The sequence below is a fragment of the Callospermophilus lateralis genome, chromosome 17 (assembly GCF_048772815.1).
Source record: "Callospermophilus lateralis isolate mCalLat2 chromosome 17, mCalLat2.hap1, whole genome shotgun sequence".
Taxonomy (NCBI): Eukaryota; Metazoa; Chordata; class Mammalia; order Rodentia; family Sciuridae; genus Callospermophilus; species Callospermophilus lateralis.
Window position 1 is genome coordinate 74,822,668 of NC_135321.1, and position 17,572 is coordinate 74,840,239.

The window sequence follows — 17,572 nt, forward strand, 5'->3', positions numbered from 1 at the left end:
TTGTCCTTGACGTCATAGTCAGTGAAATAATAGGGTGTTTCCTAAACTTTGAATGGAAGCATCTGGAATCCTAAGGAGAGAAGACACATGACACATTATAATTACAATGATAAAAATCCAGAAAAAGGAAGAATGTCAGAGGATATAAGAGAGAGGGCCAGGTCACATTTTAAGAAAAATCACTCAGATTAACAGCAGATTTCTCTGAAGAAACCCTGAAATCCAGGAGGATTTGGACTGATGTATTTTGAGTCCCAAAAGAAAAAAGATTGCCAACCAAGATTGCTATAATCCAGCAAAGCAATCCTTCAGAATCAAAGAAGAAATAAAAACCTTCCAAGGTAAACATAAAGTAAAGGAATCCGTGACTTCTTAGCCAGCACACTTAAAGGAATTCCACACACCAAGAGAGCTCAGGAAAGAATAAATCTCATTAGAAGAATAGATAAGCAAATGAGAATTTGCACTGAAGCAAACACTGCAAAGAAATTTTTAAAAAATAAAATAAAAATAAATAAATAAAAATTACAGGTCAGAATACATTATCTCTCTACAATAACACTGTGTGTAAATAATTTCAGTTCTCCAGTTAAAAGACAAATTGTCAGATTTCATTAAAAAAAAAATGAGACCCAACTATATGTTGTCTGCAAGAAATACATCTTGCCGATAGACATCCACAGGCTTAAAGTAAAAGGAGGAAAAATGAAGATCCATGCAAATAAAGCCTGAAAGCAAGCAGGAGTAGCTACTCAATCTGTCAAAGTGGACTTCATGCCAAAATTAGTTAGAAGAGACAAAGAAGGTCAGCACACACTGGTAAAGGGAACAATCCAACAAGAAGACATGATGGTCAATATTTATGCCCCACACATAAGGTACACCTGATTTATAAAACAAATGCTGTTTACCAAAAAGGCTCAGACAGATCCCAGAACAATGAAACAGTTATTTCAATACACCTCTCACCAAACGGTCACCCAGACATAAAATCAGCAAAATGCTACAGAAGATCATTTGGACTGCACAAGATCTACAGAATATTCCATCCAACAATAGGTGACTACACTTTCTTTTCAGCTGCTCATGGAACTTTATCCAAAATAGATCAATCCCATCTTGGGCCACAAAACAAGTCATCACAAATACATAAAGGATGACAACATTTATTGCATATTATAACATTATAATAGAATGAAGTTAGAAATTAACAGAGCAAGAAAAAAAAATATAGAAGCTATATAAAAACACATGAAGATTCAATAACTTTTTAATGATGACAGGGTCAGTCAATAAATAAAGATAAAATTTATAATTCTTAGAATCAAACCAAAATCTTTGATACACAGTAAAAGCAATTTTAAGAGGAAATTTTATATCTATAAATGCCTATATAAAAAATGCCCAAATAAATCACCTCACAATCTTAGAAAAACAAAAATGAACCATTCCCAAAATGAGAAGAAATATAATCCAAAACCAAAGTTAATGAAATAGAGAATAAGAATATAATGAAAAAGATCAACAAAGAGTTGTTTTTTTTTTTTTAAATATGGGCAAGATTGATAAACTTCTATTCAAACTAACAGAGAAGGGTGGGTGGAGAAGAGTCAAATTAATAGATTAGAGGTGAAAGGAAATATTAAAACAGACATGAATAAATTCAGAGGATCATTAGAAACTATTTTTGAAAACTTACATTCCAATAAATTAGAAAATCTAGAAGAAATGAATAAATTTCTAGACACATATGAAATACAAAAGTTGAACCAAGAGGATATAGAAAAACTAAACACACTGATAATAAACAATAACATTAAAAACAGTAATAAGAAATCTTCCAACAAAGAAAATCTCAGAACCAGAGTATACAGCAGAATTCTTCCAGATCGATAAAGAAAAAAATGCCAATGATCCTCAAATTATTCTATGAAATAGAGAGGGACATTTTCAAACTCATTCTATGAAGCCAGTATCACCCTAATATCAAAACAAGGCAAAAAAAAACTGTAGTCCACAAAAAATAGTAACCTTATATAGAACGAGCAGTCTAGAGCTAATGTATAGTACAGTGACTAGAGTTAATGACGACAGATTGCACAACTGGAATCTCTAAGGCAGTAGACTAAGTTCTCACTATACACACATACAAAGGGGATGGGTATACCAATTTGTTTGGCTATAGTCAACTTTGGACTGTATCAAAAGATTATTGGCTGTATCAACAGACTGAAGCTATGTGTGGTGGTGCACACCTGTAATTCCAGCTACTCGGAAGGCTGAGGCTACAGGTTTCAAGGCAGCGTGGGCCACCTAGTAAGACCCTGTCTCAAAGTGAAATTTAGAAAGGGCTAGCGTATAGCTCAGTGGTAGAGTGTCAGGCTTAACCTCCAGGACTGTAAAAAATAATAATTTTGTATATTTTAAATATTTACAAGTCTTAGTTTAGAATTAAATATGGAGGGGAAAAAATAGAAGAATTCCAATTTCCTGAAAAACAGTGAATCTATTCAGGGCTATACTAATAACTTAGTCAAAGTTGAAGACTTCCATTCTGTCTTTTCACCTCGTTCTGATGCCTCATTCTCACACAAAAATGGAAAAATGGTGAAGCACAATGGTACACATCTGTAACTCAAGCAAATCTGTAGGCTGAGGCAGGAGAATCACAAGTTTGAGGCCAGCCCAAGCAACTGAAGAAGGCCCTTAGCAACTTAATGAAAACCTGTCTCAAAATAAAAAGGGCTGGGGATGTGACTCGGAAGAGCACCCCTGGGTTCAATCCCCAGTGCCCCCCCCCCAAAAAAAACAACAAAATGGAAACATAGGTAAGTTCAAAGTTGTTGTTGTTGTTTTTCAAGTTCTGAATAAGATCCAGAAATATCCCCAGCCCTTGGATATTACTCTTGTGCTCACATGGCTCAGCTGCACAGCACTTACCTACCATGTGTGAGGCTTTGGGGGTGGAGTGTGTGTGGGGTGGGGGGGAGAGAAAGAAAGACAACCCTTTGCCTGTTTGATAGTGTTTCACATGATCTCATAGATCTTGTTCAGCAAATAGGGGTACAGTCAATCACTAATCAAAAAGGAAGAGGAAACTGTGAATCATCTTGTGATCTAAATGAGTCACTCAGGATGTAGAGTCCCTAGATTAACCAAAGGACAATCTCAGAGTGAGAGTTCTTTCTCAACTCCCTAATGTACTAGTCACATCTCCAAAGCAACACCCCTGAAATATCTCGGGTATAAGATGTCCCCTGAAAACTCATGCGGAGGTGAAATGATTAGATTATGATATCTATAGCCAAATCAGTAGATTAATCCACTTGATGGATTAATAATTTAAAGGAAATATTGTACTTGGAGAGACCTGTAGGCAGCAAGGGTCTGGAAGGAAGAAGTAGGTCACAGGGGACATGCCTTTTTCTCTGGTGCCTCATTCTCTCTCTGTTTCCCAGCCCTCAGCCATACCCTTCTACCATGATACTCTGCCTCACTTCAGGCCCAGAGTGATGGAGTTGACCAATCATGGACTAAACTCTGAAACTTGGAAATCTAAAATAAACTTTTCCCTCCCCTAAATTGTTGTTGTTGTTTCCAGGTCTTTCAACCACAGTGACCAAAATCAGACTATTTTAGTCACCTTTTTCACTGCTGTGACCAAAAGATCTGATAAGAACAATTTTAGGGGTGGAAAAGTTTATTTTGGGGCTCTCAGATGGCTGACTCCATTCTTTGGGGCCCAGGGTGAGGTGGAACATCATGGTAAAGGGTGTGGTAGAAAGTGGCTCTAGATATGGCACCAGGAGACAGAGAGGGAACTAAGCTCAACAAGGACAAAGTTCAACAAGGCAAGCCCCCAGTAACCCTTCAGTCACACCCTATCTGCCTAGTTACCACCCGGTAGATTCCTATCAGAGGAGCAGAGCCCTGATTGGTTGAAGATTTTCATAACCCAATCATTTGCCCTCTAAGCTCTCTTGCATTTCACACACGAGCACCTCTTATCTAAACCATAACATTCTGCCCCAGAATTCATGCCCATTTCACGATGAAAAATACACTTAGTCAACTTCCAAGAGCCCTCATAGTCTTAACAGTTCTATGATTGTCCAAAAGCCCAAGTTCAAAGTCTCCACCAAGACTCCAGGCAAACTCTCAAAGTAAGCCCCTGTACAAAATCAAAAGAAAGTTACATATATCCAACACATAAGGACACAGAGTATCTAGTTCTGTTCCAAAATAGAGAAATATAGGCACAAAAAGAAGGGATAGGTCCAAAAAGATTGAAATTCAACTGAACAACAATTCCTACAGCTCCAGTATCTACGGAACATGGCCTGACAACATCATCACCATAGGGTTGGTGTAGACCTGCCCCACAGCCTTGTTGGTTGCCACCCATGTGGCCTCTTTCTTGGCTTCTCTTTACTTGACTCCTGCAGCTCTCCTCAGCATTCATTCCATGTGACTGCCATCTCTTCATCTTGGAGGTCTCCACTGCGACTTCGACTTCCTTCTCATGAGTTGCCCTCTCAGGGGCTGCCCGCTGGGATTCCAGCCCAGGACACCTGGTTCCAGCATCCTGCATTCCTGCAGAACCAGCACCAGGTGGTTGATGTCAAGGTCTTCTGCCATCTTGAGCAGTGGCCACGCCTCCTGGGACCATGGCTGCAGTAGCCCTTGCGTGCCTGGGTGTCTGCTCAGTGAGACAACTTCCTAGACATTCTCTGTACAAGCAGAGTGCTCCCCCCACCCCTTCCTTTGCACCTTCAAGCCTCACAAAGGTATGGTCTTGCAAATTTCTGAGATGCCCTCAAGCCGTCTTTTCTATTATCTCTGAGTAAAATACTTCAGCATCTCTTGATTGGTTATAATCTCTTTAACCACCACAGCTTCCTAAGCTCCATTTTTACTCACAATTTTCTGGTCAAACTGCAAGTTTTTCAAATCTTTATTATTTGCTTTATGCTCTTGATTATCACAATAAACTTTGCTATTATCCCCTGAATGCTGTGCTGCCTTGAAATTTTCTCCACCAGGTTAATTCGTCTACCACCTTTAAATTCAGCTTCACAGAAAGTTTTGGGACAAGGGAAACCATAGACAATGTAATGAGAATGGCTTCTAGTCCAATTTCCAATACTGTCTTCCTTCTCTGAAACCTCATGAGCCCCCTCTTTACTGTCCATAGTCCTCCTGGTTTTTGAGCTCCTTTCAGAATCACTCCTTAATCTCTGCTTACATCATTGTAAAGCTTTTCCGGCTTGTATCTGTATATTTTTCAAAATCCTACCCCCTGCAAATCAGCTCCAAAGGCTTCTGAACAACATGGTCAGGTTAGTCATAGTGACAACCCCACTTATCCATATCAATTTCTGTTTCAGTCAGCTTATTCATTGCTGTGATCAAAATACCTTACAAGAACAACAGGAAGAAAAGTTTATTTTCTTATTTTTTATGAGAGAGAGAGAGAGAGAGAGAGAGAGAGAGAGAGAGAGAGAATTTTTTAATATTTATATTTAGTTTTCAGTGGACACAATATCTTTATTTTATTTTTTTATGTGGGGCTGAGGATCGAACCCAGCACCCCACACATATCAGGCGAGCACGCTACCGCTTGAGCCACATCCCCAGCCCAAGTTTATTTTCTTTTAAAAAAATTTAAGTTCAGTCCATGATTAGCAACTCTATAGCTCTGGGCCCAAGGGAAGGCAGAATATGTGGCAGAAAGATATGGCAGAGGGAAGCAACTCTGGCAATCAGGAAGCAGAGAGAACTCTGCTCACCAGGGACAAAATATGAACCCTAGTGATTCATTCCTCTAGCCACATCCTTCCTGACTACAGTTATCAACCAGTTAATCCACTGAGTAGGCGCTGCCTCATAATCTAATCATTTCACCTGTGAAAATTCTTGCATTGTCTCATACAAGTTGTTGGGGACACCTCACATCTAAGCCATAACACCATTCCTATACATGTATCTAAAAGAATTCAAGCCATAGCAGCCTAATTCACAATCGTCAAGTTATATAACCAGCCTAGGCGTCTATCAACAAATGGATGGATACAGACAACATGGTATATACACATGATGGAGTTCTATTCAGCCATAAAGAAGAACAAAATTATGTCACTTTCAGAAAAGTGGATGGAACTGAAGAGAATCATGTTAAGTAAAATAAGCCAGACTCAAAAAGTTGAAGGTCATGTTTTCTCTCATATGCAGAAGTGAGAGAGAGAGAGTAAAGGAAAAGCAGGATCTCATGAAAATAGAAAAAAAAAAAAAAGATCGTTAGGATAGAGGAAGGAATCAGAGTTAGAGAGGAGGGAGGGTCAGGAAAGATATTGGGGAATGAAATTCATCAAATATTACTCTGTACAAATATGTCACAACAAATCTTATAATTACTTATAATCATCATGCCCTAATTGAAAAATTCAAAATACTTCTAGAGAAGCCAAAATGATATGCAAAAATTCATAAACAGGAATGATCATGGAAACAAACAGTAACAGCAGCAAGGGACAACAGCCTGTCACTGTAGGTTTCAACAGAAGACTTGCAGAGACCCCGATGTGTCACAACTCTGGCAGGCTTGGGCCCAGGAACTACAGTGCAGCAAGGCTTGCTGGAGCACCCAGACCTACAGGTGTCTCAGGAGGACTTAGATACCTGAGAGCCTAAGGCAGAACTTCACATCGAGAAGAGAGGCATTCATACTGAATTCAACCTTGGCCTAGGGGAGGAAAGACGGAAGAGGCTGGGAAAAGGCCTTCCCCTGGCTCCTGGGATTCGGTCCATTGTAGGCCAAATCCATTGCTCTGGCCTTAGGTGAGGCAGAATATGGTGGCAGAGAGAGCAGTGCAGGAAAGCTGCTTGCCTCGTGGCACCCGGAAAGCAGAGAGAGAAACAAAGAGGATCCAGAGGGTCAGGACAGAAATCCCAAGGGCATACTCCCAGGGCACTCCTTCCACCAGCCACGCCCCACCTGCCTGCAATCACCACCCAGGAGTCCGTTCAGATTGCTACTCCATCAACTGAATGAATGCACCCATTACTTGTGACTCCCTCCTCCATTAGCACAGGAGATTTGGGGGGACACCTCATATCCAACTGTAACAACAGGCATGGTCCTACTCTCCTTGAATCTGAGCTACATGTGGTTGCTTTGAACAGAAGTACAGCAGAAATGAAACTGCCTTTCAGAGCCCTGGAAGGTTCCACTCAGGTCTTACGGAGCCCAGAGCTGCCATGTAGGAAGCTATACCACCTGGAAAAGCCATGGGACGCCACACAGCATAGAAGGACATGGACGGGAAGCTAACTTGGACTCTCTAGATTAGCAAAGTGGGTTTGTGTTCAACTGGCCTGGATGACAGTCCTGACTATGATGGGTGTGCCCCTGCTCACCTGAGACAAATACTAGCCATCTGCAGTCATCGCTGAGAAGTGGTGGACCAGAACATCATGTTGGCAAGGAAGCCATCATGGGGACCATTCTGAGGTCATCAAGACCACCCAAGTCCCTTTTCTTCTATCCTCAACCTTTCATAATCACCTCATCTCTGCTCAGAAGTGACAATTAGACAATAGGAAGATGTCTGGATCAGAACCTGTATGACCTCATCTGTAGAAGCCCTCCTATCTGCCACCCAACCAAAATGATAGTTTTTGATGATGGATGGTCAGGCTTGCCTGGGAGAGAACAATAGCTAAAAACTGGTTGTAAAGTCTTCTTATCTTCTTCAATCTAAAGAAACCATTCAAAGGAAAGACAACCCCCATTGATTCACTGCTCATTAACCCAGGGTTGAAAAAGACCAGGTGGAAAATAATCCTCACACACTTACACAGAAAGGAGAATTTTTACAGTCAGGTTAGGTTCTGTTTGCAAGAGCCACTGACATATTAACTATTTAGCCCCTTGCTCTGCAAATGCCTCTTTAGGAGGAGTCATGAGTCATACAACCTCACGCCTAAGAAAGAAGGAGCTTGCGGAAATCCCTAGGGAGCAGGTCTCCACACTGGGGATCAATCCACCCATATGGGTTGTCTTGAAAATATTTTCAAGATAAAAGTTTCCAGGGAGGGTGGAAAAACAGAATGCTAAGATCTCATTCATATTGAGATTTAAAATGGGAGAAAATACATGTGTGTGTGGTTATGGATTTAAATAGGATGCCAAGCCAGCAGGAAAATCAGCAGTTGGTACATGGGGTAGGGTCTGGGAGGATGTGGGGGGACCAGCTGGTAGTGGAAGGAAGTGGTTTATATTGTTATAAATACCAGTGGTGGGAGTGGACATCGATGAGTCTTTGATTGCAGCTGTGGCATAACACATAAGGAGCTGCCTAGCCGTCAAGAGTACCACACCATAGGTCAGCCCCACCACCCCAAGTGTCTTATCATCCAATGGGTCTTGGTATTGTAAAGGAACACCCACCCCATCCAGCCTGTATAAGCCTAGAAGCTTAAAGTGGGATAAGGAGAGGCACCCTGAGCTTGGACACTGGGCTGTGAGCTGGTAGGACAGTTAGAGGTAGCTCAGGTGGCTGAATCATCAGTGGGCATACACAGAGAGCTGACACTGGGCAGGAGGATCAGCAGGCGTAGAGTCTTCAAAGTGTAACCAAGGACACCATCGGAGCACAGGTGGGATCTGCTAATGTATTAAGTCAGGTGTAGCGAACCGTAGCCATCAGGATACAGGATTGTGTTTTAAGCTTAGCAACGTCCAGCATCTCTTAATTCAGCCAGGTGATGCTGCTACCCTTGCAAATCTCAATTATCCTTCATAATATGATGTGACACATGTTCGTTTTGGCAAAGGGAACTGAGCTAATGAGGAACATCTGGTACGAGTGTTAAGCCTGGCTGTACACAAATGAGCAATGTTGTGGGTCAAGCATGGCTTACCTCTGCGATTAACAGGGTCCTTAGCTACATAGGCGACGTAGTCTGTTGTGTCCTGTTAAAGAAAAAAACAAGATGTCTGCATCACTCGCCACGGGGAGAGAACATACAGGGATACAGCACATCAACACAAGCTGATAAAGACACTTCCCAGCATACAAAGAATCAAACACGGCCTACACAGCAGCCCAACCAAGGCAGCTTCTTGTGATGCAGATTCTGGCTCAGTATGACCAGGCAGGGCCTGGGGGGCTGCATTTCCAGCCACCCTCCTGGTGCTGATGCTGCTGGCCCATGTTCACACTAGAGCAGCCGGGATAGAAGGCACCGCTTCTCTGCATATTGGATCTCCTGGGAAGCTTCCAAAACTGAATCCTATTGCCCAGATAATTTGATTTAACTGGTTTGGATGTGAGTCTTGAGTATCAGGAATTTTTTTAAGTCCCTAGAAAAATATTAATGTGAACCTAAGTTGAGAACCACTACTCTCAGCAATGTCCATACCTGGGGCCCTCAGATCTGAATCCGTGTCAGAATCCCCTGCAAGTCTTGTTAGAACAGATTGCTGGGCCACACCCTGGAATTTCCCCTCCGGTAGGCCGGGGGTAAGATCCCCAAACTGAATTCCTAACAAGTTACAGCTGCCTCTGGGCTGGGGCTCATGCTTTAAGAAGCACTGGTCTGGAAGAAAACCCAAGTGGATGGATGTTCAAAGGTTGATCACAAACATCCCCTCTTGGGTGACTGAGATAAGAGAGTTCTTTTCTTCTTGGACATAAATAATAATTTTATTCCCTTAAGATATTTTAAAAATATAAGTTCTATTTAGAAGTTTCACCCTTCCAAGTGAAATAAGACTTTCTTCACCTTCCTTCTCATAAAACCAATGAATAGAGAAAATAAGACTTAAAAAGTATGCTGAAGCTCACACCTGACTCAGGTGGTTGAGGCAAGAGGATCGTCAGTCCAAAGCCAGCCTCCACAACTTAACAAGGCCCTAAGCAACTTAGCGAGACCCTGTCTGAAAATAAAAGTAAAAAGGGCTAGGGAAGTGGCCCGGTGGTTAAGTGTCCTTGGATTCAATCCGCAGTGGAAAAAAAAAAAAATACACTGAAGCACCCATGTGCTTGCTGGTTTCTAAAAAAAGTAATAAAGGAGCCAATTGTTATCTTAATTCTTGAAAGCCAAAACACTTCTCTGCAAAGTTGGTATTTTCAACAGAAAAAAAAAAAAAAAAGGGCAATTGGATCATGGCACTCTATGTTTGAGGCTATTTACCAAACATTATTATTGCAAAGAGCTTCAAGGTAATTCAGCTACTCAGGAGGCTAAGGCAGGAGGATCACGACTTTGAGACCAGCCTGAGCAACACAGCAAGAGTCCTCAGAAAGAAAGAGAGAGAGAGAGAGAGAGAGAGAGAGAGAGAGAGAGAGACTGGTTCAAGGTGTTTGATCTGTTCCGACTGATGTTAGCACCTGTCAGTGTTCTCTTTGGTGACCTCTTCCCCTGTCACTGTCTATGAGCAGAGGACACATCTCCTTCTCTCTCAACAGCACCCTATCAGATCTTCACCAGATCCTCTATAACAAGATCTGGTGAAGATGTGAAGCTGCTGGCAAAACTAGAGATTGCAGCTTGAAGTCAGACTCTTCCTGGCGCCAAGAGAGTAAGGGTTGGAAGGGTCCTTGGGAAGCCCGTGAGAGCATCTCAGCACCACACGAGAACCACAGAGCCCTAGGGTGTGTTCTCCAGTGTTTGAGATGTCACCAGGTTTAAGGGCCACGATTTCCTATTTTCCTTTCCATGATAAGCTTAAGAACCTAACGTCCAAGGTCACGGGGTGGCCACTGTCACCCATTTCAGCATACAGTTTCAGGCTGAGATTTGCGATTGGGTTTCCAACATTAAGGGTGCCAGATTTTTAAAGAAAAAGAAGAGAACAGTCAGAGTAGATGCCTTTGCCCCACTGGAAGTCGATTTCTGTCACGTTTGGACATAATGATGCACAACTGCAGCTTTTCCTTGAAGAGGAGAAAGTGGTAGAAGAATTAAACCATCTTATGCCCGCGGTAGGAGGGAGATGCTAGATTCAAAACCTTCTGCACCAGGACAGCCAGTCTTGCAGCCATCAGGAGCAGAGACTGAGTTCCAGTGAACTTTGTCCATCACAATAAAGTCACGTTCCTTTGAATGCCATTGGCTTGACAGTGTTTGTTCGTATTTAACTTCCAAATTTGATTGGAGTTTAGAGTTCAATAAAAAGTATAAACATAAGCCATCTCCTCTTGGATTCTGTACTGATTCGGGTCACATAATTAATTTGAGTCAGCACTAATGATATATTCAAGGAAATAGTTAAAAAAAAAAAAAAAAGAATCTTACCCTAAACTAAGAAACTCTACTCTGGCTCAAAGTTGGGGGAGGAAGGACAGTAAGAAGACTGATCTGTGTCTCTCAGATGGTCAGTGGCTAAGCCTGGACATGGTTGTTCTATTCTGGTATTGATCTCTTTCTGGAATAGTAGTAGAGTGTAATAGGATTCAAAACAATGTTCTTGAAAAGTTCCAACAAAGGGGTTGCTGCTTCTCTACTTATTCCTTCCCGAGACCCTCGGAGCCTAACCATTGCTCTAAAATTCTTTTGGTGGTATTTTAACATTGCTGATCATAGTAGACTATAATTATTGTGTTGCCTATTTGGGGGAGAGGGATTAATAATATTTTCTAGTCTGTCTCATTTGATGTTTCCATCTACCATTTTCTGACTGCGTAGACTAAGACATAAAGCATTAAACAACACATAGATTTAGCAGGAGTAACAGGACGAGGGCCTAGAATCCTTGGTTTTACTTAAAACATTTACCAATAATAGTAATGTGGTAAAATTGTGGTTATGATTCAATTTGGTGTGAGAGCTCATGCACTAGCTATTTGGATTGGATAAAATGGAAAGTAACTAGGCTTCCTGTACTCTGGGATCATGCCATTTTCTGTATTAGAAAAAAAAAAACACAACAAACATAAAAGGTTATGGATTACTTTAAGGGTCAATAAATAGTTCCATTCATTAAAATGAAAAGATGATGAGTATATTTGAAGAAAAAGAACAGGCCCACATCCTGTTTATATCCTGGAGAATAAAATAATTCTATATAAGCCCATGTGTTTGGCTTTCCAGGACTTAGATATTTGTATCTCCACTCAAAATATCATCATTAAGACAAGAATTAAGAAAAGTTCCTGAAAGGAGCTATTGATGCAGTTCAATAATATCCAGCTTTTGATTTTTTTTCAAACTGGGTTACCTTTGACATTTAGGAAACTGTTTCCATCCCCTGCACAAGGAAGGAAAGAAGGAAGGGAAATTATGGTTCAGAGCATCACATTGGTTAAGCACTTAGACAACCACAGCAAATTACTTAGAGAGAGACAAAGGGAAGGATCTTGGTCTAGACGTGTATGTGAGTGCAGTACAGGTAGGTACATGAACGTCCATGGGCATGATCCCAAGAAAGGTAGCATGGGTGTGTCACTGAGGCTTTCCTGTTACAATGAATTGTGAGAAATCGTCAGGATTCGAAAGAAAACAAAGGTACAGCAAGAGCAGAGGAGAAAAGAAAAGGAAGCCACTGTGGTAGACTTTTTTTAAAAAGACTTTTAAGTTTTAACAAGCGTCCAAACCATTTGAACTCATGGGATATCGCCGCTCAACTGTGCTCTGGTCATCTTTGGTCAATTAAGCAAAGATGTTCGGGCAAAGATTCGTGTGCAGGGTGAGCAGTCCCTTCTGCCACCAAGTGCCCTGGGCGTGGGGTCTGAGGTGGGGGTGCTGGACAGGAACAGGGCTCATGACCAGTGGCACTGGTCCTTGGCAGGAGCCCACAACCCCAGCCGTGCCTGCCCCTGACGCCCACCACCACTGGACACAGAGAAACACTGCTCTCTCGTTACTGAGATCTGGGTCCCTATTAGACGGTCCTTCAGAAACATCTGGAATCTGCCGCTGAAATGGCTCTCTTGATTGACCTGACTCCACTATGCCAGCAGCAGTTCTATGACAAGGTTATCCAAGTAGAAGAAATCGGAAGGTCATCAGGAAAATTCCCCTCCTGCGGCTAGCTGCAGACAGGATTCCTAGCATTAAAATAAGGAGTAGTGTGTGCCAATCACAAGGGCTACTTGGGGGGCGGGGGAAGCAGGACAGAGAGTGATCAAGACCCCAGCAACTCTGAAAACTGTGGTGCGGGGGTGCGATCTGTCACCTCTTAAAAAGGTCAACGCTTGGGCTGGGGTTGTGGCTCAGTGACAGAGCGCTTGCCTTGCATGTGTGAGGCAGTGGGTTCCATCCGCAGCACCACTTAAAAAGAAATAAACAAAATAAAGATATTGTGCCCCGGTATAGCTAAAAAATATATATTTTTTTAAAAAAAGGTCAAAGCTTCCAGAATTTCTGAGGGCTTTTGGCTATGAAATAAAAATTAACAGCAGGTCCTTGACATAGGCTACCTACCCCCAAAGAAATGATAGTCAAGAAGAGTTTCCAAATTTTGAGAGGGAGTAGATGGCATCACAATTAATTTTTGTATAGTGTTCAGAGGGGGCACACTTTAAGTAAGGGTCCCTTCTTGGAAATTCCCAAAAAGTACAAGAGAAACAAGTCCAAGGGCACTTACCGGATCTCCCCCAGAGGCGAAGGAGATGGACTGCATGTGATGATTCGCTATGATCTGTCAGGCCCAAAACAAGAAACAACATGTGCCGTTATTACCCTTTCCCACGTCTTGCAAAATCAACCCTCTGTTATCCGATGATCCAAATTGACAAGTTTTCCTGAAAACTCATAACCATATGAAAATAGCAACTGTAAAAGTCATGGCCGTAGACCACCTTTCATGAGCATTCATGGCTGCTGTCTGGCTGATGGCTGCTGTCTGGCTGGTTGGCCTCAGCGACTTTCTTTAAGTCCTTCCAGGAGCGATGCAGAGCCAACATCAGAATTCCATCTGACAGGTGAGGTGGCTGAGGCCCCAAGGACCAAAGGACTTCTTCAAAGGGACTCAGCTGTTAATCAAAGACCTCGACCCGCTGGCCAAGATCTTAAGGACCACACCTTGAGAAGGAAAAAGTCTCACCTGCACATCAAAATATTGCCATTTATGGTGGTTGTTTCCAAAGCCACACCAGGACCCCCATCACAGACCCCCTAAGCCAGGATGGAGGAGGAGGGGCCTGTCCCTCTCTCTTTGTCCCATTTGTACTGTGCACATACAAATAAGAAAGCCAGAAACAAAGATTAAGAGTCGGTGCCATGTAAAGCACTCTCGTAATTTATCAACATAAAAACCAGAGAGGACATTCCAAGTTAATTTTAAAATGGGAAATTTCCATTAGCTTTTATAAACCGCAGCGTACAGTGGAATTTAGTAGACACTAAGTAAATTAGAAGCTGCCCTAAATTTAAAAAGCTCCATAAGTCTTCCATGCTATTTTTATCTTTCCAAAGACAATGTAATGACATTGAGGTACATTTCCGGGGGTGGGGGAAAGAGCTCTCGTCTCCATCCCTACACAGCCAGGTTTATTTCTGCACAATCCCCTCAGGCCCTTGTCCTCAAGCAGGCAGTTAGAATCTACAGAGCTACATTTGTGCCATCCCAGGGATGTTTCCAAACAGGCTCCTGTAAAACCCAAATATAATCAAATTATATCACATATTGACTTTTAAATGCCGACTTTGGTTGTTGGCAATTGCAAAACTTCAGGGTGTAGGAAATCCTGAGCATCTAAGGGACCATCAAGCAGTGTGCCCAAGCCCCGGGTGGCCTAAGCTAATAATAGTCACCCTAGAATCCTGTCCTCAGACCATGAGAGAGGGAATGGTGAGGAAACAGGACCCCCCCCAAATAATGATAACGTTTTGAATTTTGCATAATTAGCTTTTGTGTATTTAATTTTTTGCTTCTAAGACAGCTCCAAAACTGGGGCTTAGAAATTAAATTGGAAGGTAAGATTTAGCAGGGGAAAAATGAAAGTCATATTTAATCAACATGATGCATGATCATTATTGTGTGACTGAATCTAATTCCCTTGAGGAACAGAAAAATTGAAAAGGGGAGGAAGAAAATTAGAGCTAATTGATTCTAATAGATAGAGTCTGTGCTTCTGCTCCAAAGGCTTTATCTCATTCTTCTACTTGGAACTCGGCAGAGAGGAGGAGGTGCTGCCCGTCTGCTCTCTCTGACAGAGCAGGAAGGATCTCACCGTACAGGACTCAATTTGCTGCAGTTGACAATTACAGTCAACAGGAAGGGAGTCCAGAGCCATCTGATCTTTACCTCTGCTCAATCTGCCACCGACTGTACCTTTGTCATCTGAGTGGGCAGCACCTGGGGGTCCGGAGTCCACCCACCTACCCAGAGGCAAGAAGATAGGAACTGGACACATCCAACCAGCCCAGGTCTCAGGTGGAGCAGGGCCAAATGCAGCAGCAGTGTCCTGGGTGCCTCTTTTATGGAGGTGGGGAAGGAGGGAGAAGAGCCCTTAGAATTGAGGGTTACAGGCTGAAGACTCCTGGAATCCGAAGTCCCCAGCAATAGAGAAGGAGAATGGGAATGAGCAGAGACGGGAGGCAGGGCTGAGTGGACCAGCCACCACAAATAGCGGGGACTCCACCTGACACAGCACAGGCAAAGGCCGAGCCTCCCCAACACGCCTCCCCACAGCCTCAAGGCTAATCACCCAGTCCTGAGCACAGTTAGTAAGTATGCAAAGACTAGGGACCATCTGTGGGTCCCAGGAACACGGAAGAATGGAGCGAGAGTGGTATCCACTTATGCCCAAACAAAGCCTGGACGTGGCTTCTCAGTTCTATGCAGAATCTAGAATTTATTTCTACCTCTTGGGTAGGAATTGGAGCATAAATGAAGCTGAGGATACTGCTCATGCACCTGAGGTTATGGAGGCCAATAAACAGAAATATGTGTAGGAACATGAAGTCAACCACGGGCATCCTTGGTAGCATGGTCAGAGTCATGGAGTGTGTCGGGCAGAGGTCACATCCAATGTCCAGCTCACACTGCCAGCACTGTAGGCTGGGCAGAGCAGGGGAGGACAGAAAGATGACTATTGATTCAACCACGACAGGCCAGCCCCTTCAAAGTTGATACAACAAAAATGTCCACTCCACATCCACTTTTTCACCAGGCAAAGGTTTTCCCCTCTGCCTTATTTGACCTTCAGAATCTCCTGTTGGGAGCCAGCACCATCATTCATATACCCATTTTTTCCAACTGAAGAAACTTACGATAGAGAATCATAAGACACACGCTGCCCAGAAACACAATCATCCTAAATGGAATTAGCCGTACTGACCACGGCTGTGCTGCGTTGGTCAGCTCTGAATCCACCCATCCTGTTTGTGCCATGGATATGCCACATCTTATCAGCCCTGTGACACCATGAACTAAGATGCTCCAAGACAATAAACCACTAAGGAAGAAACACTTCTGTCAATCAGACCATGACAGGCCAGACACTTCAAAGTTGATAAAATAAAAATGTCATCTATAAAAACCAATAAAATATGGTTATACAAGGGATTAGACATCAAGAGAAGACTTTTGCACATACATCACCTTTTTTCTCACATTGCAAATAAAAACAATTTCTTCCATTGTCCTTCAAAAAACAACAAAAAATAGTTACTAATAGCCAAATTAAAGAGAACCAATCCCACCCATCATTCTCTTGGTGGCCAAAGTTCATAGACTAATCCAGATTTGACCCAAACATGTTCTAACTGGGGGTCTGGTGAGGCTGCCCTGGGAAGACCCATCGCTGGGCTCTTGGAGGGCCGGGAGGCCTGAGCGACCACACACCTGTTTGGAGTCAGGCGTCCGCAGGTTCAGGCTGGCGGTGGAGATGGTCAGAGAGATGCTCATGCCCGCAAACTGCAGGTTGCTCTTCCCCAGGATGCTGGACAGCATTTTGCTTGGAGGCTGTGAAATCCAAGAGCATTTTTTGATCTGTTTTTTTATTTACAGAAGGCCACCCTGCCGGACCTCTGCGCTGGCCTCCTCTACAAAGGTGGAGACCCAGATGTCAGCCACACACAGCCCCCCAGCCCTCACGGACCTCTCCTCCCACCTCAGGCACCGGAAGATGGAGATGAAATGAGTGCCAAGGCTGACAGGTGGCGTCTAGAATATGCACTGTGCAAACTGTAAAAGAGAATCAGACTACCTCCCAGGGGAGACCACAGCAGACCAGCGTGGGGGGCTGTACGCAATCTCCAAGGATGGTGAGAGCGTTGGTTGCTAAGGGAATAAGCCCCAAATCCTTCCACACAACACCTTCTGGGTGGATTGACCCAGGCTGGCTATGACTGGGGTCCCACCCTTCTTTCAGGAACCAAAGGGCTGCATGTTCCAGTTAGGTGCCTTCTGCCCCAGTCCCTGGACAAATCCTGCCAACACTCATTTCTCTGTCCTTTGCGACCAACCGACCCATCCTTTCTATTTGAAGTGGTGATTTCTCTCTTTCCGGATGCCAGTTAGTGTCTAACAAGGCACACACTGTTTTAATCTCCTGGGAAAGAAAAGGAAGTGACAAAGGCCAGGGTTTTCTCAAGTGGAGTCAGCAAACTGTGAGGACTC

The 17,572-nt window shown here is 43.1% G+C and overlaps 1 protein-coding gene across 1 annotated transcript in view; it reads right to left on the reverse strand.

The window, feature by feature from the left end:
- Shc3 (SHC adaptor protein 3) overlaps window positions 1-17,572 on the reverse strand; it is a 168,116-nt gene that overhangs the window by 63,912 nt on the left and 86,632 nt on the right. Inside the window, exons 4-6 of the mRNA XM_076837083.2 lie at window positions 16,796-16,915; window positions 13,592-13,645; window positions 8,923-8,974 (exon numbers count right to left, since the gene is read on the reverse strand). Coding sequence (XP_076693198.2) covers window positions 8,923-8,974; window positions 13,592-13,645; window positions 16,796-16,915 — 226 coding nt within the window. The remainder of the gene's footprint in view (window positions 1-8,922; window positions 8,975-13,591; window positions 13,646-16,795; window positions 16,916-17,572) is intronic.